Below are 21,936 nucleotides of genomic sequence, written 5' to 3'. Positions count from 1 at the left end.
CTTTTCCATACGATTGTCTAAAAGTATCCACTAAAATTAAGTGATAAGAATTTTTAACAGCTTAAAATAATACTTTTAAAGGATAACACCCTTCAGGAGAAAGGGATAAGCTGTCTGGGGTTCGAAACCACCCAACATAAGGTAATTATTAAAACCAGGCTATTTAGAGCAACTCAGCTTTCCTTAGCTAAAAATAAATAAACAGGGCTTCTAATAAGAATGGAATTTTTTAATAACTGGAGGACAGTTTATTGGGGACCTTAGTGAGAGTTAAAGCAAAAAAAATGCAGTGAATCCATCAAAACTACCATAAACTACTACCATTCACATCATTTTTATCTTAGACAATAAAGCAAGTGCTGGAAATGTAAGCAGATTGCAGTTTTAACTGTCTTAGTTTGTCACTGTTTTTAGTTTTGGAGGCTGATGGGTCAAATCTTTTCATTATTAAAATGGCTCAAAAATTAGGAAATTTCTCAAAGTTTTATAAAATATTAAAATTTCATTAAAAAATGTTGATTTTTTCATCATAAATGTAACAGTTTTGGGTCGCATTTCTTTGTATCCATATTTCTTTTTAGCCTGGATATATCCAAGCTTTAAATTTCAGAATATGAATAAAGAATAAAGAATATTTTATCTCAATAAACATTTTTTTACAGAACTTGAAGCTGAAAATGGTCCAAAAATAAGGAATTGTTAAGGAACTGCTCAGGTTCAGATTAAGAAATCAAGTTAAGGAACAGTAAGAGTTAAACTTGAACTTGTACACATTTACAATAACCTACAAAATGATGATAAAATGTTGCTGAAACAACATTCAATGTGTCTTGATCTCCCTAGAAAATGAAAGTGAAAACTATGTTTCCGAAACTTTCCCAGTCAACCCAGGGAAGTCAAAGAGGAATTTATAAAGGTCAGCCTTACAAGATCTAAAACCCTCTAAGACATCCAAAAATTACACAAAACTTCAAAAAAAAATTTCACCCTGATCACCATGACTAACCATATTCATCACAAGTCGTATTTTTGTGTCCATAAACTCAGCATTTTAACAACACAAATGAGCCAACATTTCTGTAACAGTTATCATGGCAAATGAATCTTCACAGCTAGCGCACCCTATTTAATTTTTGTTCTTCTTCAAAAAGGTTGATGGCGATTGGAGAACTAGAGAGCGCCAGGCACCCAACACCCAATATAATAAATAAATCATGAGCGTGTAATTTGCCAAGTGGCTGTAGTTGTGTCCTCCATTGTGATCAATTGCGATTCATAGGGCCAACCTGGGTTTAGGTCCCAGGCAAAAATTAGGCCCCCCCTTAGTTTTAAGCCTTTAAGTCTTAGTTTCTAAGATTTATGAATTTTTTGTTAGCCCCAGGACTTTTGACCCTAGACACTTTCAAAAAATTGATCCAGTAAAAAAGGGTTTTCCTATGTAAATTGCGTTCAGTTCTAAGTTTAAGATAAAATATTTTGCACACTAAAAATATTGCACTGAAGGGGAAAATTTTTTCAGATTCATGAGCTTCAATTTGAGTAATACACCTTATCGGAAATTCCACCTCCTTGCGTTGTTGCTACGCAACACTTTTTGGGAGGTAAACAATGCGCGATATTGCGGTTTTCAAGCAAAAAGCCTTACAAAACACCCAAAATATTGATGCCAAAAGAGCCTCCAAATCAACTGAAGAACCACCGAAGTTGTTGTTTTTCTCTTTCTTATAGCTTCTGCTAGCATCTTGAAAGCTTTGTTTTGTTTGTTTTTTTCAAATTCAGTGTATTTTTAGGAACATATAAACAAGCCAGATATAAGCAAATGAGTTCTTGTTTTACGCGGGAACTTTAAGCGCTACTCGCGCTGCCATTGGTCCCATTTATGTTTACCTCCCAATTTCAACGGATCCATTTTAGCGCGATTGTTTTTGTAGAATTTCCGATAAGGTGTATTGAAGCCAACTATTAAGCTGAATTATTTTAGCCCCGACGTTAAGTGATGAGATTTTAGCTTCCCCCAAGTACATAGGTCCCCTAAGAATATGGTGTACTTCCAGCCCCCTCCATTTTTGGGAAAAATTTAGGGTGTAACCCCCAACCAGCAGAGGGGGGGGGGCTGACGCTATGCAATTGAAGGTAAAGGTAAATTTCTTTGATCTTTGACTATTTTCTTTTGTTCTATACAGCAATTTTTTAATGTTTTCATGTAATCAGAAAGCTGTATCTTCACTATCAAATGGAGGGTTAACCTATTTTTGTTAGAGAATTTCTCAGTGTCATGTAGAATAGGCCGGTAGTTATTATGTATTGAGAATGGGCCTTCGGGCCTGATGTTACTTAAATATATAGACAGTTAGTCACACTAGGAAATCTAGCTTTCAGAAGAAACAACATCAGTCATCTACAGGATGTATTTGCACAACAAGGATGAGAGTTACCTGAATCAAGTTCGCAAGAAAATTAATTAAAACTTGAAAGTTTGAAACAAAATAAAACATGCAGCAGCCAAATATCAACCAACCAAATTTTGTCATTCAACTCCCGAGACAGCGCTTCGATTTTTAAGGCCTTGTTTATACCCTAAAGTAAAAATAATTCCGCACACGTAAATAGGTCATTGTTTGAGGTCCGGCAAAATTTCCGGGAAATAGCCTATCCGGTGGTTTCGCAGCATTAATCTTTGATACATATTTTGGCGGGACGCTAGTGTGACTAACTGATAGATACATGGATAGATAGATAGATAGATAGTAGGCTTTAGCAAAGTGAGTGCAAGCATGTGGACTGCATTTTGATTTGAGAATGCAAATTGCTTTTAGCAGGAAGACTCAGGTGGTAAACCAGAAACATAAAACATCAAAAACTAGACAGTGAAATAATTCACTGAATATGCCAGAGTATTTCTTTTTCTCTTTTAGGCGTTGAGTTGCAGGAGGCTTTGACGCCTATTTTAACAATTTGATGCCTATTTTAACAACTATAAAATGCTTTCAATGACAATGACGCTGTGTCAGCACGTCTTGTTGGACTGACTACCCAAATTTGTCCTCACATTGCATGATGGGTTGACCCACTTGCCTTAAGTGAACCAGTCAAATAAATGATGAATTGCTTTTCCAAGCAGTAAGAGTCACACTAGCGTCCTACCAAAATGTGTATCAAAAGATTAATGCTGTGAAAGCTGGTGAAAGTACTAAACATTTATATACTGGACTCACAAACAAAAAAGTGAACCGCAAAACTTCTAAATGGATTTATGAGGAAAAGTAAACTGGCGCTTATTAATAAAATTAACATTTTCAAAAACAATAAGAGAAATTACCTAAATTTGAGCCAAAGATGAAAAAATTTGATCCGAACCTTGAAAACTAATTTGAAGAACTGCTTCTCAATAATAAGATCTACGGGGAAAAGACACCCATCTAGATCCGTATCTTTATTATTGCTGATAGGCTATTTCACGGAAGTTTGGCTGGACCTCACAAACACTGACCCATTTTTACGAAAATCCAAAAGGCAAAATATTGAAATGAAAATTAAAAGTATGAACAAATTTCTGTTATTAATTAACTCGATGTTCTTTAACTTATGGAATAGCAGCTTTTAAAGTAAAATCTTGAGTTTAATAGATTGCTCAGAGCCAGTACTTTATTTACCTCTGATCTGTCCCCAAGCCAAGCAAGAAAGTTTGTAAAGATAAAAAAATTAGACTACCTTTGATTGTTTATGACAGAAAGTCAGTATAAATGAATAAAAAGAATTACAAAATGACTGCTATATTACTTTTGAAATAAACAATGTAGAAAATAATTAAGAACATGACAAATATAAGACACACCTCACAACAAAACATCATCAACACGAAAAACGAGCAAATTCTTGCACTTTTTTCTTTGTTGTTGTTTTGGTGCTACCATTTTGTAGCCGAGAAGAAAACGCGCGAGCGAAATGAAAAAGAGCACAAAAAAGAGATCCACTAGTCTAGCAACAAAAGCGGCGGGAGGAGGTGGATGACGTATTGGAAGCCGCCCACGCTAAAGCTCTAAAGGAGCGGGCCATTTTACAAAGTATGCCCGACCTTCAGGGCAAAGCGTGTCGTACATATCTCCACATCCTGGTACCAGATAACAATTTGACACCCCTGTCTAATTTCCGTTCTCTCCCCTGTCTATTTTGCTCCAAGGTCGAAATCTTTTTTTTTGCTATTTCAAGTCGAGTAAATTTTTTTGACTTTTAGCAAGGATATAATACAATAAAAGAATTGCGAAATTATAATTCGAAATTAACTTACTATCAACGTGATCTTCACAGGCGTAAAAGAAAACCCAATAAAAAGATTAAACAAAACCATCTAAAATAATATACATTATCGATTTCCCGGAAACTCTTTGATTTTTTGATCTCCCCAAAGTTTTGTGCCTGCTGAAAGTAATTCTTCGATTGTCTTCAGGTCAAAGCAAAAGTTTTTTTTTTTTGAAACGGACTGAAAATAAGAGACAAAATTTTTCAAATTTTGCAGAATTTTATTGAATTTCGAGACGGAAAAAGACTCTTTTTGTACCTTACTGAGACGGAAGAATTTTTAACACTGTCTTGTATACCTGAATAGCCTTGTCTAATGATTTATAACTTGCTTTTTAGGTTGTTGTGATGATTTATGACTTGCTTTTTAGGTCGTTGTGATGGTTTCTGATAGACATTACAGCTTTCATAATTCGTAATAAATGAAAGTCATCTTCGTTTGTTATAGATTCGTCTCCTCCTCCATAGTTCATTGCGCTAACAAAAAAAAGGGAAAATAATAAAATCATGATTCTGATGAAGGGGCCCCTAGATGGCACCCGTCCTCCCGCCCGTGATCACCGGAAATTTCTTTGTTCTTACTTATTCTCGACAAATTACCAAATTACTACCTACCATGCTTAAATCTTAAAGGGATAATCAGATGGTCTGAGATATTTTGCCTGCAGATAGCTTCTAGGATTTTAGGAAAAACCTCTAAATTTTTCGGTGTACTTATTTTCCTAACACAAGTTATGCCAATTTGAAATTTTGAACCTTTGCTTGAAAACAATAGAAAAAAGTGTGAAAAGTCCTTGAAAAGTCCCATTTTTCGAGATTTCAAATTGGCATAACTTGAGTTAGGAAAATAAGTACACCGAAAAATTTAGAGGTTTTTCCTAAAATCCTAGAAGCTATCTGCAGGCAAAATATCTCAAACCATCTGATCATACCTTTAAAGTGTAGGTACTGTAATTAAAAAAATTATAAATCCCGTGACGATGCCGAAAATACCCTCTTTTTACGCAAACCGCCAACTTAGTTAAAATCATTGTTACTTTTCTAAGTTTAGATTTCGGTAAATACGACAGAATAACTTTTTTGTCGAGCAGATAAGATTTTTGTACAGGCAGAGATGTTGAAAATATTGTGTGAAAATGGTTGAGACTATTTTAATTTACGACTCCTATCGTACTCGCGTACTTACTTATCTTTCAAAGAGTTTGAAAATCAATCCAAATGTTCAGATTGTAAAATTATTATTTAATTTCAGCGAAATCGATTGAAAGGTAGAGTGCATATATGCATATACGGTACGCATCTTACACCAGATTGCTTGCTGTATCGATTTCGTTCTGTCCTTCTATAGAGCTATATGTTGGGGTTTCTTCCAAAATGATCTTTCGGTTCATTTTCGCAGGTTTGTAAACACAACCTTCACAGTCTTCATTTACTTTTAGAACAGAACGGAACCATAATGCATTTGGGCCAACGATGTTATTTTCATTTAAATACCTTCTGGATGAAATTGGAGGTTTTTCATCATCGTCAATTGCTGCATCTTCAAAATCACACGTGAATGAAGAAATGTCGGAAACTAAAAGAAAAGAAAATGTCCTATTCCCGGTCACACCTACCATCATAAGAAAGGAAATCACAGGTCTATGGGTGCTATTTCAATTTAAGAACAAGATTCGCACAAATGCGACTAAATATTTCCCCTTAAGGCCTGTTTCCATCGATCGCGCGAGCGTGCACGTTAGGCCAAAATTCTTAAAATAGATTTGGCCGCACACTCCGCGCGATCAATGTTTGATTTCCATAAAAAACATACACCATCTGTATGTTTACATTTTTTTGTTTACTCAGCAGTTTTTCGCTTTCTTGATTGGTTAAAAAATTGTCAATTGAGATGTGCGCTCCTGTACGCTCAAAAAAATTGAAAATTTTCAGCGTAGAAAAGAGCACAAAAGCGTACAAAAGCGTACAAGAGCGTACACTAGAAAATTTAATTCGTGACGTCAATAGGCTATCTTAGGAAATTTTTCCCTAGCGTGCACGCTCGCGCGATCGATGGAAACAGGCCTATGGACTGACTGATCGAGAAAAAAAAAACGTTTCAACTTGAGGCCGTCCAGGCTTGCGCACCGCACTGGGCTCGACTTCAGTAACTTTCGAATTATTTATTATTTAAAGGTATGATTGTAGCAGTTTAAGATTTTGAAAAAAATGAAAACTCGACCCCAGGCCCAAAAATCAAAATTTTCAAAAAAGAAATATGGTTTGTCTCTTAGCCAGAGATGCTTATATTTTTCAAGTTCAGGAAAGGAGAACAAAATTCGAGTTATGGAGCCAAAAAAGGGGAACATTCGATATATGGAGGTTTTTTTATAAGAGTTTATTAGGAGATTTTCATGCTGCCAACGAATTTGTTCGAGTTAAGGAGACGTTCGAGTAATAGAGGTTCGAGTTATGGAGACTCTACTGTATTTAAAAAAGTAAGCTCATTTCCAGGATAAGATGATAAAAACTTCGGGCATTACGATACGCTTATTAAAAAGTGTAGGTTAAAAAAATAGAAAAAAGGGCTCGGTACTGAAAGGGTTAACAGCATACTCTCTTTTTTTAGAAGAACAATCAGGCTTAGACTGAAACAATAGGTCTATTATTCTAGACAATAGAAAAATAAGAACAAGCCTAGGCTTAACTCAAATTTCATGGTTCTAATAAAAAAAGAGCGTAATGAGGGTTCATAACAAGAAAATGTCAAAGTGAGGAACGTTCCATATTGTAGTCATGTGTTTTAAAAATTACACTGAATGTAAACCTCAGATTAAGCAAAAAATGTATATTAATATATATGTATATAATGTATATTAAAAAATGTATAACAAAAGAACAGTAAAGCTAAGTTTGTTAAAAATCAAGGAAACCAGCACAAATGGGATAGGCCAAATCAGCAGTTTTTATTGGGATTATAAAGGCAAAGGTCAAGGAATTGCATTGTGACCGTTTTGTCATTTTTTTGGCAATGACTTCTTTAAGGGGCCATTCAAAAAGTACGTTCGTCGCTGGGGGGGGGAGGGGGTCAGCCAAAAAGCGAACGAAAACGAACAGGGGGAGGGGGCCAGAAATCTAAGATTAAAAACGAACGTTTCACACATTTCGTGTGCTTGGTTGAAATTACCTTGGATTACCTTCATGTTTATATTTATGTGGAAGTTTGTTGATATATGAATCTCTTGACACCAATCTAATCCACAAAAGAGGAGATGCTTTATTCTATCGACCTCTTTGTCAAGAATATATGTCAACCTGAAATATCGGACAATAGTTTTTCTATCGACTTCTTTGTCGAGAGTGTAAATAATCAATCTGCTCAACAAGCAGACAAGGTTTGTTTTATCGACCTCTTCTGACCTCTTCGTCGAGAATGTAAATCAATCTGCTCAAGCAAACAAGGTTTGTTTTATCGACCTCTTTGTCGAGAATGTAAATCAATCTGCTCAAGCAGACAAGGTTTATATTTTTGCCGTGTACCTCTTTAGTGATCAAGCACTGTTGTTTACTCACATTGTTGGTGATCAATGCTTCCTTAATCACCAGCACACTGTATGGCACTTTTAGGAGAAAAAAAAAAATAAAAATAAAGAATATTGCATCCCAAAACTTCAAAAGTCCTCCCTGAAAGTCACTTTTAAAGCTGTCTGACTGTCTGAAAAATAACCAGAGAGAAAGTTTCCAATTCAGTCGAGTTGACAACCAAAACAGTCCAGAACATGCACCACATGGTGAGTTAAATTTGCTCAATAAAAATCGCACATTGATTAATCCTGACTAAAGGTTTTACACTATAGACAAGAGTTCCGCCTCGCTGCACAAATGCCTCGCTGCACAAATCGATCGGGAAAGGCGTGGGCGTGGGCGTTATTAAGGGCGCAAAAAGGGCGTAAGTAGCCAAGGATCGGAGAAATGCCTTTTTAACTAATATTTCCCCTTATAGCGGGGAAATATTCAAAAAGAGAGAAATAGCGATCTCTCTTTTACAAAACCAAGTATAATTCAAGTAAGCTTCTTCCGTGTGAAAGAGATCCCAGATGGATTAGCTAGTATACGAGTCTTTGGACACTACACTTGATTACAGGCGATTGCCTGGACTGAAATGTGCACACGTAGGGAATCTTTTTAAGGAAGTGTAATTGCCGAATTGCGTACTGTTGGAAGTGAAAAGTGAAAAGTATTAAGAAAAGTCGTAATCTTTTTTACTCTAAATTTTTTATTGTGACGTCAAAAAAAGGAAACGTTTTCAATGTCATTGCAACGACTTCATTACCTATCAATGTAATTGAACGATAAAAATAGTAGCAAAACAGAACCACGATTAGAAAAAAATGATTCAAGCAGAACAAAGTTTTTCTCCATTTCTTGGAGCTGAAGATATTAACGAGAATCCGTACTCAAATCTAGATGAGCTGAAGAGGGAAGTATTTAATCTGCAACAACAACAAAGCTCTCCGAGTCAAAACAAAGATCATATCCATTTTGAAGGACAAAATGAAAATCAAGGTAGCGATATCTCTTCTAGTCCATCAGGTAGCCGTAAACGAAAAGGTTTCACGAACGCACCCTCGGGTACATCAAACACAGATTCGGCCAGTATTAGCGATGGCATTGTCAGTAGACAACTAAATAAATCGAGAGACGGATCGACACCCGTCAAATCACCGAGGTTAACTCAAAGACATCCTTCTGTTACGCCTTTGAAGGCAATGGAAAACAGCATCGTGAAATGGGCTAAAGAAGAGAAGGAACTGGTGGGCTTGAAAGAGACTTTATTGAACAATACGGTGGACTTTGGAGATTATTCAATACTGATGTATGAGACACAAGATGCATTCAACCATTGCAGGAATCTTCGATTACAGTTGCAGATCGCTGAGCAACAGGTAAGGCCGAATAAATCCTTATCAAGGGGAAATCAGTCGGTTTGCAGCATTTGGGCTGTGAATACCTCGTATTGTTTCCCCTTTTTGACACAACAAACTGTCCTGCCCCTTCCCTCAAGTCAAACTCTGGATGAAAATTTGAAAAGTTCCATAAAGTGCATAACAGTATCAAAGTATCGTAAACAGATTAGAAAGTTAAGTGTCCCATTAAGAAATCAAGGTAGCGTACATCCATTTTTCCATGCAGAAAGCTGGTCAAAACTTGGTCTGGAAGCCTGAAAGCTATATCAAGAAGAGTATAAGTGGTATAAAAAATTCTCAGTCAAGAACTTTAATCAAGTGATCGAAATGAATAGATTAAAAATCTTGATTACAAATCTCAAAAGAAGTCGACGTCCCTCAGTCCAGACCAGGTTCTTTACTAAATTGACATTAAAGTCAAACAGTCCTACTCCAATATTTGATAAATCTTGTAATATTCCTCAGACTGGTAGTCGAACCCAGCTCATTTCTTAAAGACAGCAATACGGTAAAATTATCATAAACGGTTCTAATCAATGACCCTAAACATCAATCACCTAGGTCCGTTTGAAAACAAAACAATGTAGCGCACTGATGGAGCAACGAGCGCAATTAAAGCGGATAGCTATCGACCAAAAGCGCATCAATGATACACAATCAAGCACGCTAGAAGAAAAGTTAAGAAAAACCGAACAAAAAATGATCGATATTTATGGAGAAAATGAATGGCTGCATGGTATGTCTTCATCCTTATATCATATTATATTATCCCTGGGACTAAACGGGACAGAATCCAAGAGGCCCCCATCAAGAGACAATACTTCTACCACAACTATCAAAAATATTTCTCTCAGTCCACCGAAAACAATAAAGAAAAAAATATCCCTGAGGGACTTTCTTTCGGATCAAAGATTCACAAAAGAGCATCAAACAGCATCAAACAGGGTTTGCTTTAAACTAGGCTGCTGACATCCATTAACAGATTCGTGCTCCTTATAAAAACAATCTGCGGGTTTGTAGAGGTCTGTGATTCAGACAAGCTTCGAACAGTTTTAACGGATAAATGTGTGTGTTATACCTTTTTTTCTACAGGTAAATACGAAGAGATGAAGATGCTCTGTATCAAATACCGTGACAGATATTTGACAGCAAGCCAACATGAACGCATCGATTACGCATTGAACGAAACGAGAGATCGAGTTCACCTCGATGGAAGCGACGATGATGATGGTAGTGAAGTCAGAGGTGGAGTGACAAGTGTCCTTTCTGAAGGTATGTTTGTAGAGTCCTTATTTCTTACGTAGACAGCCTAAATATTTAAGACTCTCCGAAATTTCTTACACAACTGTTCATGATTTTTCACACGATTGTTTACGATTTTTCACACGATTGTTTTTGTATATTTCTTTAAAAAAACTAGTTGCTTGTATAAGTTTGTTGTTTGTTCATGTTGTGTTGTTTCAAAGGATAAATCAATGGGTGCGGTTAGCGTTTTTACGACCTCAACTGATAAGAATGGATATTCGTATTCGTTAATATTTTTCTTCTAGCTGAAAAGTGAAAGAAAGCACTTTGCTACATTGCTCGTCTTTTTTCGGCGTTCGTGACAAGTTACTTAGCCATTTAAAACCTCTATAAGAAGATGTCTTGATTTCTTTACACTTTCAGATAGTGAAAAACGTCAACCACATTTCAATACACCCGAAAAATTTCCGCCTCCGCCATCGCCCATTCCTAAAGAGCAAACATTTATGCCGATGGAAAGGAATGGCCAGAGAGGAGTTGAACCGGAAAAAATCCAAGGCAAGCGTGCAATAGATCCAGAACAGACGTTTTTCGTTCCCGGTCATGATTTCCCACCACCACCTGGAGGATTTGGCAACTATACTGGAATGAATGAGCGTAGACATTGTAAGATAATCAACTTGAATTTTTCATCATATTTTAGCATATCTTTTCAAAGATCCGGTAAAACCTGTGCAACTGAAAAAGGCATTTGTCAAAAGTGAAACATATAGAATAATTTGCCATTGAATTTGAATATTCGGAAATCGTCTTATCGATTAAAATTTCAATGAAATGTATAAAAACTACAAACTTTTCATGAACTTAAGTTAGCTAATACAAACAATCCTGACGTAATAGGTTTTCATTTCCACTCAATTATCAAGTTCGAAGAGTCATTGTTTGAATATATCCTTATTCCAGTTGACGAGAGACCAAGAAAAGGTCAATTCAAAGCTGAATCGCCTTTGAGAGATGTTCCGATAGATGATCTGGGGATACAGAGGACAATCCGTGAAATCAAAACAATCGCAGCACGAAATGATCATAAGCTGCTCGCACTGAGTGAAAAATGTCAAAGTGCATTCACTGGCCATACTGAAAAGGTGAGCTTGACCGTAGATGATGATTTAAAATACAGTTGAGTCTCTTTAACTCGAATTTCTATAGCTCATACCTTATAAACCTTACTCCATAACTCGAAATTTTCCTTAACTCGGACAGATTTGCGTTCCCAGTGTATGTTCGAGCTATGGAGACTCCACTGTAGTATAGGCCGGAAACCCACCTATCCCTTTACTGCGGAAATTCCTGGTTCAGCAATAGTTTTCTCTTTAGGATGTCACGGAAAAAAAGAAAAAGGTTAGACAGTGTTTCCTGACTATTTATTATAGTATTCTAGTTATTATATTATTGCATTGTAGTTGCAGTATTTAAGCGATAAAAAATGACAAGTTTTACAAAACACTTTTCCTAGAAAGATGCCACTTGATTTTAATTGCATATTTCTGTTGGAGATCCCACCACACTGATTTGTCATGCCAGTAATAAACTCAAAAACAAAACTCAAGAGGTCATTTAGACTACTGGGCTGAAACAAATATCTCTAGCTCTTTAATCCTTACCATCTCAATCACTATACAGGTTGCCAAGATTTGCAACGAAAGTCAAGTAGTAGCCGATAAACTTGAACGCTGGATGGAAAACTACATGATCCTTAAGCGTCGAACCGAGGAAACATCCGAAATATACCAACGTGAATTAAAGAAGTCATGGAGCGCTGAAATAGAATATTCGAAACAAATCAAAGCGCTTTGCGAGACCATCAATGACATGTCTCAAGAACTGGTCGATGGCAAACAAAATTTGGGATCTTATGAAAAACATTTTGACAAAGTCACTAAAGTTGTAAAGGAGATGGAGGAGAAGATGGAAAATTTGGTCCGCGTGTCTAGCTTTAAACAAACGATGAATGAATCCAAATTGAAAGAGTTGAAGAACCACGTGACCCAGCTTAAAGAGATCCGATTGGACGGTAAAAAGAAGAAAGGAACACCATCGACTGGTAACAAACGAACAACCAAAACATTGTTCAACTTGAAAAGACGGTTGAGCGAAACAAACGAGAGTGGAAAGTCTCCCGGAACTTCATTACCTTAAAATTTTACTAAGTCGCCGTGCGTTCCGTACCGACCTCTTTTAGAGCGTTGATTGGATATCAATTTGATTTAGTTTCACAAACAATTTCAAAAAATTAGCACAAAATTTAAGCAGAATCTTGGAAAGTTAGAATGGACTGCACGTTAATGTAATGATTTTCAAGAATTCGTACTGAGAATATTTTTTACAATCACAATACTTTTAATCATGCTCAAACAATTTTAATATATTAAAACGAAGAGTTGTGGAAAAAGTTTCACCAAAAGTTTCACCAAATGAATTTCAATTATTTTATTCTATCCTGATTATAAAACCCAGAAGCTTGTTGCTAACTGACTTCTCATTTAGACAATCAAATTATCATTCTGATGAGACTTAAACAAAACAAAATGAAACTTTTATGAGATCATTTTGGAATTAAATTTCCAGTCACCCAAGCGGTCTACAGTACATCAAAACTTTAAGCTTCTAGTATAGGCTATCTACTACGATATACTAATTACCGTATACCGTATATTTTTTTGTTTTTAGGAGGGTGTTTATTCGAGGGGGGTTATTAAATAATTTATAACCAAGATCACTTTAGTATAGGAGCCTCATTTTGCCTTTTCATTATTGTTTGAGTACAAATATGTTAACTAAGAGATGTAGAAACGGGTCAAAATCAGTTTGAATATTAATATGATACAATTAATATCATATATCTAAGTATTCCCTCACATTTTACTTCCTTACTTATTTCAAATAAACGATCCTCCTAGAGAAAAAGCGTTTATTCGAAGGAAGCGTTTATTTGAGTGGGCGTTAATTGAAAATTTTTCATCAAAGGAGGAGCGTTTATTCAAGGGGGCGTTTAAAAGAAGGGGCGTCTATTCTAAGTTATACAGTATGCTGCTTTAAGAATTCTTTAACCATAAGCTGACGGTACTTACTATTTTCGTGGTCAAGCATAGATTGTGTTGATACCATTTGTTGTGGTTGGCTGCAATGTGATTCGTCATCTATATAACCATCCTGTGGAAGAACAAAACAATATCATTGTTAACCAGTTTGTTTTTTGACGAGATCTTCACAACTTTTTACGCAATGCAATTGGTTCTTGCATGGAGACAGGAATACATAGAACAGGAGTTACCTGTAGTCAAGAGAATTCAACGATCCTGCCGACGCAATGGAATTATGGGTGTCGAATGAGAAACTTTTTACCAGTTTTAGTTTGCTCTTTCTTCACAATACGCCTTTTCGGGGTTCGCGACGCCATTTTGTAAGCGGAGCAAAATTATGGCGGGATCGAGAAAATTTCAGTGGGTTGGGGCAAAGTTCAAAAGAGGATTCCTTCGCGACAACAAAAAATGTAAACAAAACAGAATCACCACTTGCATCTTGAACAACCGAAAGTGAAAGTTAATTCACAGATGAAAACATAATACATATCTTCTCTGTCTGATATCTTTGATTTGATTTTTATTATAAAGGATATATAGGTTTTCTTTTTGGTCAAGAAAAACAGTGAGTGCGTTTGAAACTTAGAGTTGTGTTGTGATAATTTTCTCTTTCATTTCAGCTGTAGAAATATAACAAATTATTACAATATGTCAATGAAAGTATATGAAGATTTTATGGACCTTGGTCTCAATAATTTGACTGATTATCTCTCAATTCGAGGTATGAAAGTCACTGGTAAAAAGGTAATTCTTGTTGCCAGGGCTTTCTATGCCTACGAAAATAAATTACCAATAATTGGAACACTAGAAGATCAAAAGAAGGCTTTGGCAGCTGAATATGATAAAAGACTGAAAGAGTTCAAGATATGTGACCCTCTTTCGATTGAGACAGAGAAACATTCAGATGATTTTTTAAAATGGCCAAAATTAGATTTGGGAAACATTTTCAATTATATTTTGAAAGTGCGGGATTTTGATATTGACTATGTTGGTAGATACAAAGACCAAAAAGCTTTTTCTTACTTTGATAGTGGGTTTGTCCATCCGATCTACGTGTACGAGCCTTCATCATCAAAAAACAAAGTTTTCATGTATTCTAAAGTACAAGCTTCATTGACGGTCAGTGATACAAAACATTTGTGGATAGCTATTCAAAAAGATCCTGTTTTGATTTTGACTTGCTGGTGTAGCTGTATGGCTGGTAGTAGCCGCTCGTGTAATCATGTCATTGCTGTTTTGTATAAAATGGAGTATGCAAATCAAAAAGGCTACCTTGATCCAGCTTGTACTGATGTTCCATGTGACTGGAACAAAAGAACAAAGAGAGACATTGTTCCAAAACAAGTTAAAGATATTGTAATTCGGAAAAAGATTCGCTCAGATGACAAAAAGAATAACATTGACATTAACAGAGAAGGTTTACGTGCGAAAAAACTGCAAAAATTTCACCCTGCTCAACCAGCTTTACAAGCCATTACTGACGACTCTGTTTCTACTCTTTTACGAGAACTGCATATTGTTAGCCCTCAATCGGTGGTTTTTAAGTGTATCCCTGTTGATGTCCCTTCGAAAACCAACGCTATCCTAATCTCCAAAGAAGCCGAAAAAATTGTTCAAAACTTTTCGCATTTATCGCCTCAAGAGAAAATTGCAAAATTTGATAAAAATATCCTTTCGATATCAAACACAGAAAGCTCTAATCTTCTTGAAGAGAAAACTCGGGGACAATCAACAAATGATTTATGGCTTGAATCCAGAAAAGGACGCTTGACTGCTTCTGACCATCACACCATTTTCACCAAAGTAAATACCATTGTTAGGTCACATTCCGTAGTCAGACCCAAAACAACACATCTGGTTCATAAAATAATAAACCGTCCAGCTGATACCCTATCGTCCAATGAAGCAATTAACTGGGGACGTACTAAAGAGAAAATTGCACTGAAACAGTTCTACGCAAATCAAGTCTCCCACCACATAAAATTTTCCTTACAAGAGTGTGGTTTATTCTCCCTTACCACCTTTCCTTATATTGCAGCCTCACCAGATGCTATATTTAGTTGCAAATGTCACAATATAACAGCGGTTATTGAAATCAAATGCCCACATTCGTTCAAAGGGAAACTTGTTGCTGATTGTGCAGAAAATTCTTTATTTCTTGATTACAATGAATCAACCAATCATATTTCTTTAAAACATTCTCATGCATACTACACACAAATTCAATCACAAATGGCTATAACTGGATGCAAATTATGTTATTTTATTGTATGGACTGATATTGACTTTTTTATTGAGGAAATTCATTTTGATGAAGAACACTGGCAAAATGTTGAGCGTAACCTATTGATTTTCTTTAAACGTTATGTTTGTCCTGTGTTGCTGGATATCGAACACATTGATTATTGTGGAAAATGTGGAAAATTTATTTTTAAAGACTGTGAAATTGAAATGAAAGAGCATGACCAATTTAAGAGCATGTTATGTGATCGATGTTGTTGTAGATACCACTTGAAATGTGAGGACCTCAACTCAAAAGAACTGATGAATGAAAGTTGGTTGTGTAGATTGTGCTTAATTTCTTTAGAACATGACTACACATCTCATGACAATATCTCTTCAGAGCACGATTATTCCTAATTATTTTTCATATCATTAGGAAGGCGAAATTTTATATAAACAACAGATTTCGTTTAATATTAGATTTTTTTCATCTTGAGTTTAAATTAATTAAAATGGATGGTAAAACTCTCATTCATAAATTAACCATAACTAATAGTACTATATAGATAGATAAAAATATTACTTTAAATGTTAACATATAAATTCTTAAAACAATAATTATATCATGATGAATCTATTTTCACTATCCTTATTAAATAAAAATTAAAAACCTGTAAACTATAAACTAATTGTAAATTAACAATCTAAAATTAATTTTCCTTGTAAAATGCATAAATAATTTTTCTTTTGAGATACTTTGAAAAATTGTTTCCTTGGGAAATACGAGAAATCAAAATTTTCCCATGAAAATACGTAAAATAATGATTGTCACCTGGAAAATACGCAGTAGAATTTACTTGGAAAATATGTTTTAATATTTTCCTTTAAAATTAGGCAGAAGATCTTCCTTCAAAAATATATAACAGATTTTCCCTCAAAAATACGCAGTAGATTCTCTTACAAAAATGCACAATAGATTTTCCTTGAAAAATACGTAAATAGATTTTCCTTAAAAAAGACGCAGTAGATTCTCTTATAAAAATGCATAATGGATTTTCCTTGGAAAATACGTAATAAGATTTACCTTAAAAAAGATGCAGTATATTTTCTTACAAAAATACACAATAGATTTTCCTTGGAAAATACACAATAGATTTTCCTTGGAAAATACACAATAGATTTTTCTTCAAAAGTACACAATAGATTTTCCTTAGAAAATACGTAATAGATTTTCTTTCAATAAAGCAGATTTTCCTTTGGAAATACATTTTTCTTGTAAAAATACAATGTTAACTTCAGTAAAGAGTGTAAGTATACTTTAAAAACATGTTCACGTTAAACGTCAAATTTATATAAAGTTTTTTATATATTTGAAAAAATAATTTAACTACTTGATACAAATTTATCAAGTTTTATCATATTTTCCTAAGTTAAATATTGTTAAATTATTTTGTTGATTTAAGATTTAAAAAAATTTTTCTTGTATTATTATATATATATATTTGAAAATGATGATTGTTGATTGTAAACGTATTGATAGACAGTGTTTATATTTGAAGCATTTATTATAATGACTCGAAAATAGTTTTATTGAATTCTACACAATAACTTTCCAATAAAATTTTAAATGTATCCCTTAAAGAAATCTCAAAATTCCGAAACCTGATTTTTGACAAAGTTTATAGTCTTGCAATAATATCACAAAAAAATTAAGTACAGAGTGAATTTTTAAGATTATTCAATGCACAACATATTTTGATCATATCGTCTGCAATTGGCAAATACAATAATTTCAATTCATTCTTCAAGATTCTATAGTCTTTGATATTCTTAATTGCCTGCTCAACATAGATCCTAACATTTGCAACAGTTGACGTCTCTTTAGACTGTTTTTCCGTCATTTGTACCCCTTTTGAAGCACTGGGTGGGATAGCAAGTGAACATTGTTTCATGGCAAGATCTGTTTTTATTTTGAATCCACGGTCTGCCATGACAAGATCATAAGGCTCCAACAATTTTAAAAATCCAGAGTTTCGCACAATGTGTACATCCGTAGTACGTCCTCCATATGCAGGCGAAATCCAGGAAACAGACCCATTTGGAGTGATACAAACCATAAACTTGATTGTACAATGGTGTTTGTAGTCACTCCAAAGAAGGCAATGAGATTCTAAACTACTTGGGGTTTCTGTGAATACCTCTGTACAGTCAATAATTGTTCTTGTCTTTTTGTACTGGTGAAATTTTTTGAAACATTTAGGCAAGGTTTTCGCAATTTGCTCTTTGGACGGCCAAATTATCAAGACACCAAGTTCCTTCGACATCAGTTTTATCCACGTAATAAAAATTTGTGAAACTTTTCCAATTGAAATTCCAAATCGGTAAGCCAGGTCATGTTGTAGACTGTCAATTCTCAATTTCATCAAAACCAAAAAGAATTCCTGTTCTAGTGACAATTTTCTTGAGGGTCCGGGTTTCGAATTGTGATAATTTAGCAATGAAATATCATAGTCATGTGTTTCAACAATATCACTCAACCTTGTTTGATAGCTAGTTGGTTTTAGTGTCTTTTTCTGACCATCCCAATATCTCATTGTCGATGCCTTCAATTTCAGATAGTCAAAAAGACAGTTCAGGATCTTAGGTGTGTTAAAGCCGGTGTAAAATCTGACATCATACTCTCTAGTGACTGCTTCAAATGACCTTGAAGGGAGGTATGGTGAGTAGTCTATTCCATTGATAACTGCTGATGAGAACGAAGGAGTAGAAGGCGTGAGTGGAGAGGTAATGGTTGAAAGGATAGTTGGTGTATTGGTGTCTGTATTTGGTGGTGTCATTATAAGCTTTCTCCTGCACTCCCAAACACTTCGCCTTTTAGTTGGAGTTTTGTTTTTAATGGATGCAGTTGTCATGAATAATTTCGGAAATGGATTTTGTGTTGTTGGTTCTCCATCAGGGAAGTGGTTCGAGCACACAAAAGTCCATTGCCCAGGTGAAAAGTCTGGTCTTCCTCTCCTCACCTGTCTCGTCCATTCCTTTCTGATATCCTGGTGGCTGGTGAACCTGTGCCATTTCAATTCAGCAACATGACTCCTTTTAACGGTGTTATTGATATATCTTTTATCGTTCTTGCAGCCTGAGACACAACAATGATCATTTTTTCCCATCTTGATTCCACCACAGAGTTGAATTATTTTATTATTTTGTTTTTGTTTTGTTTACATTTGATTGACATTTTGTATCGAAGGAATCCCCGTCTGGACTTTGCCCCGCGTATCACGCAAAATTTGCTCCGCCTACAAAATGGCGTCGTGAACCCCGAAAAGGCGTATATGTAATTCTAAGGTAGGTTTATTATTCAATGAACGCTTTCACATCAATAATGGCGTGAAAACAAATAACAGATAACTTTTTCATTTAAACAAGTAATCTAAAAGACGTACCCTAATGAAAGAAAATATTTAGTCTGTTCAAGACTTTAACTGTAAAAGACTATAAAACTTGAATCAAGATCAACCTACTTTAATCAGATTAATTTTCGCAACATTCAAACTTTTCGAAGCCGAAAAGTCGCGAAATCTTTTGGATTTATATTAGCGGATCTGCTTTTAGAAAAAATTCGCCTGAATTTAATTTTGCGAAACAGCTAAAACTAGTCTAAAATGACCTTTAAAATCCAAATCTTCGCAAAAAAGCTGATTAAAGTATTCAATACAATACAGTCTGTGATATTAGAAAAATCTACAAGTGCTAGAAGTCTGAATATTAAATATACTTTGGATGTTGGTGTGCCAGAGATGCCCAACATAAAATCACACTTCATCTTTTTCTCATCCAACAAATGATGTATCCTGTTTCGTAAACATCTAATCTCGTCATCTATGTTATTCCTCAGTGACTGCTCTGAAATGGTATAAGGGAAATATTGTAACCTCAAAAAACTGTAAAACGCAATACTTACTACAACTGGACTAGTACTGATAAGCCGAAGTTATGTTATGTCTGTCAATCTTGTCTTTGCCAAATCTTCGCCCAGGTCAATCCATGCGATGCAAGGGAACTGCAATAAGACTAGTATAGGTTCTAATCACAGTAAAAATGCCCGGGCGAACCCGAAAAAATTTTTTGTTTCCGGTCCACCGGCCGGGTGAAAATTTATTTCGTCGTCACCCGGCCGCATTTTTTTTTCGTACATCATCGTTAGGGTTAGGGTTAGTTTGTTTGTTTGGAAAACTTTCGTGAATGTGATATTTTATGTTCTACTGTAAAATACACGCCGATCATTGTTATAGAAATGAAATTTTATTCATCTCAAACTAAACCCTGCATTGTTTTTGTTAATTCTTGCTTGCAACTCAACCTTTAAGAATGTTTTTTTTTATATACAACTTGGTTTTTATAAAAGAATCATGCTGATTTGTGAGTAAAATAAATAGAAACATTCACAAAGTGGGGACTTTTCAGTAAGTAAACAGTTTTGTTCTTATAAAAGGAATCATGCTGACTTGTGAGTAAAATAAAAAGAAACATTCATAAAGTGAGGATTTAAAAAATTGGGGAAATGTTTCTCTCACTCTACTTTTTTCTCAAAAAAGTTCACTTCGTAATCACAGTTTGGAGCCTTTAGCAATTGAAGATAAATATTCAAAATGAAAGAGAGTGTCCAGTTCTTAGAGATATTGTAACACAGTTGAAAATATAAACGATGAAAATTAAGTATTTGAATAATCGCACGCCTAGACCGCTATAAATCAAAATCTAGGCGTGCGATGATCACACGTGAATTTTTCTTATGCCGAAGCCTGTAGCGGTGTCAAGTTACTACAGATTTAAGGTAAAGAAGACCATCATTTTAACTTCTACGAGTGCTTTAAAAAATCGAGTTTTGGGATCGAAATTTAGCAAAAAAAAATTTTTTGCGGCCGGCCGGGTGATTTTTTTTTTTTCGTCACCCGGTGGACCGGAAACAAAAATATTTTTAGGGTTCGCCCCGGGGGCACCCATATGGTCCAACCCACGCCATGTGCCACCCTTAAGGGTGGTCGACATCTTAGACTCATTTTTGGGGGGCTTCAGCAAAATAAGATACGAAATCAAACTACACTGTAAGGGTCAGAGACGTTAGGTAAAATGCACTGTAAGGGTACCTTTTAACTGCTGAAGGGCTACACTGTAAAGGTCCGATTTGGAAAGCAATTTTTTGGCGTCATAAATCAAGTTGGGTCAAATTGTCAAAAATCGTTTAAAAGTCAAAAACAAAAGGAAAACACGACGAGGCCAATCCACAACCTAGCATTAATTTGCTTACGAGTTCAAGGATGTTTCTACAGAATATTTGACCTTATTTTACTCTTAATACAACGAAGACTAAGTATATATATTATTTTTAATAAAAGTATTTCTGAGCTAAAAAAAGACTATATTCGACTAGAGTGGGGCATAAAATATATATTTTCAGTCACTTGGTAAAAAAACAGTGAAGCAGTCGAATCCTAAAGAGAGTGTAAGACAAACTCCGGCGTGTCCAATAAATTACGAATTAACATTTTCATACCTATTTCATTCCATTGGGCGATTGCGTCATCAGTGGCCATATTATGTTGAGTATGATCATTTGAATCTTCTTCATTTAGTATCCAACTACATCCATCATCCTGGTTCTGTTGAGGTGTTTCGTTTTGTGAGTTTGGTACTGTTTGATAATAATTTGCCATCACTGGCTCGTTTGTTCTATTTTAGAATAGATTGTCTATTACTTACTTTGTTTCTAGAATAAATAAGATTTTCCATTAATGTTAAAGTACCTATCATTTTACAATGAAAAATTAGTTACATGTAATAAGAGATCATAGGAATATAACAGGAAATAAGAGACAAATTAACATTCAACACTTTTTTCATGTATGGAAAAAAAGTAAAATTCACTGTGTAAAAATAACGGACTGAAACTCCATGGGGATTGATATTCCCATGTTTTATGGCTGAGGATTTGAATTCAACTGTTTTCAATCCAGAAAATTCATTGGGGATGGAAAATCACAAAATATTTTGCAACGAGGATTTGTTTATTTAATTATTTT

General features: G+C 35.0%; 3 protein-coding genes across 4 annotated transcripts; 1 reads left to right on the top strand and 2 right to left on the bottom strand.

The window, feature by feature from the left end:
* Positions 1–66: 66 nt before the first annotated feature.
* LOC136821278 (uncharacterized) lies at positions 67–21,644 on the bottom strand. 2 transcript variants are annotated; one of them, XR_010848714.1, is made up of 6 exons: positions 21,411–21,644; positions 19,632–19,759; positions 13,622–13,703; positions 5,794–5,875; positions 4,599–4,776; positions 67–839 (listed from the first exon to the last, which is right to left on the bottom strand). XR_010848714.1 is itself a non-coding variant. In XM_067077511.1 (5 exons), the coding sequence occupies exons 1-5, from the start codon at positions 21,568–21,570 to the stop codon at positions 4,653–4,655; spliced, it is 576 nt and encodes a 191-aa protein (XP_066933612.1). In that variant the 5' UTR covers positions 21,571–21,644; the 3' UTR covers positions 67–4,652. The 2 variants fall into 2 exon arrangements, 1 of the variants encoding a protein (XP_066933612.1); XM_067077511.1 differs by having other exon boundaries at positions 67–4,776.
* LOC136821259 (uncharacterized) lies at positions 8,607–12,947 on the top strand. Its single transcript, XM_067077487.1, has 6 exons — positions 8,607–9,224; positions 9,807–9,981; positions 10,338–10,517; positions 10,914–11,156; positions 11,454–11,635; positions 12,174–12,947. The coding sequence occupies exons 1-6, from the start codon at positions 8,670–8,672 to the stop codon at positions 12,687–12,689; spliced, it is 1,851 nt and encodes a 616-aa protein (XP_066933588.1). The 5' UTR covers positions 8,607–8,669; the 3' UTR covers positions 12,690–12,947.
* Positions 17,566–19,023, bottom strand: LOC136821293 (uncharacterized). Its single transcript, XM_067077526.1, has one exon. It carries the CDS (start codon positions 19,021–19,023, stop codon positions 17,566–17,568), a length of 1,458 nt encoding a protein of 485 aa, XP_066933627.1.
* Positions 21,645–21,936: the final 292 nt, after the last annotated feature.

This window comes from Clytia hemisphaerica, unplaced genomic scaffold (genome assembly GCF_902728285.1).
Source record: "Clytia hemisphaerica strain Z4C2 unplaced genomic scaffold, Clytia hemisphaerica genome assembly, whole genome shotgun sequence".
NCBI classification, from domain to species: Eukaryota; Metazoa; Cnidaria; class Hydrozoa; order Leptothecata; family Clytiidae; genus Clytia; species Clytia hemisphaerica.
Note: the sequence above shows the minus strand (reverse complement) of the source record. Positions and strands in the feature narration are given on the sequence as shown.

What these genes read in the sequence shown, in the direction of transcription:
- LOC136821259 (XM_067077487.1), top strand. Translation starts at nt 8,670, where the DNA reads ATGATTCAAGCAGAACAAAGTTTTTCTCCATTTCTTGGAGCTGAAGAT. An exon ending in GACAAGTGTCCTTTCTGAAG is followed by an intron (nt 10,518 to 10,913) that starts GTATGTTTGTAG and finishes TTACACTTTCAG; the next exon opens with ATAGTGAAAAACGTCAACCA. An exon ending in AATGAATGAGCGTAGACATT is followed by an intron (nt 11,157 to 11,453) that starts GTAAGATAATCA and finishes TCCTTATTCCAG; the next exon opens with TTGACGAGAGACCAAGAAAA.
- LOC136821293 (XM_067077526.1), bottom strand. Translation starts at nt 19,023, where the DNA reads ATGGGAAAAAATGATCATTGTTGTGTCTCAGGCTGCAAGAACGATAAA.
- LOC136821278 (XM_067077511.1), bottom strand. Translation starts at nt 21,570, where the DNA reads ATGGCAAATTATTATCAAACAGTACCAAACTCACAAAACGAAACACCT. An exon ending in TATGCTTGACCACGAAAATA is followed by an intron (nt 5,876 to 13,621) that starts GTAAGTACCGTC and finishes CTTTTCTTTTAG; the next exon opens with TTTCCGACATTTCTTCATTC. An exon ending in CCTCCAATTTCATCCAGAAG is followed by an intron (nt 4,777 to 5,793) that starts GTATTTAAATGA and finishes TTTTTTTGTTAG; the next exon opens with CGCAATGAACTATGGAGGAG.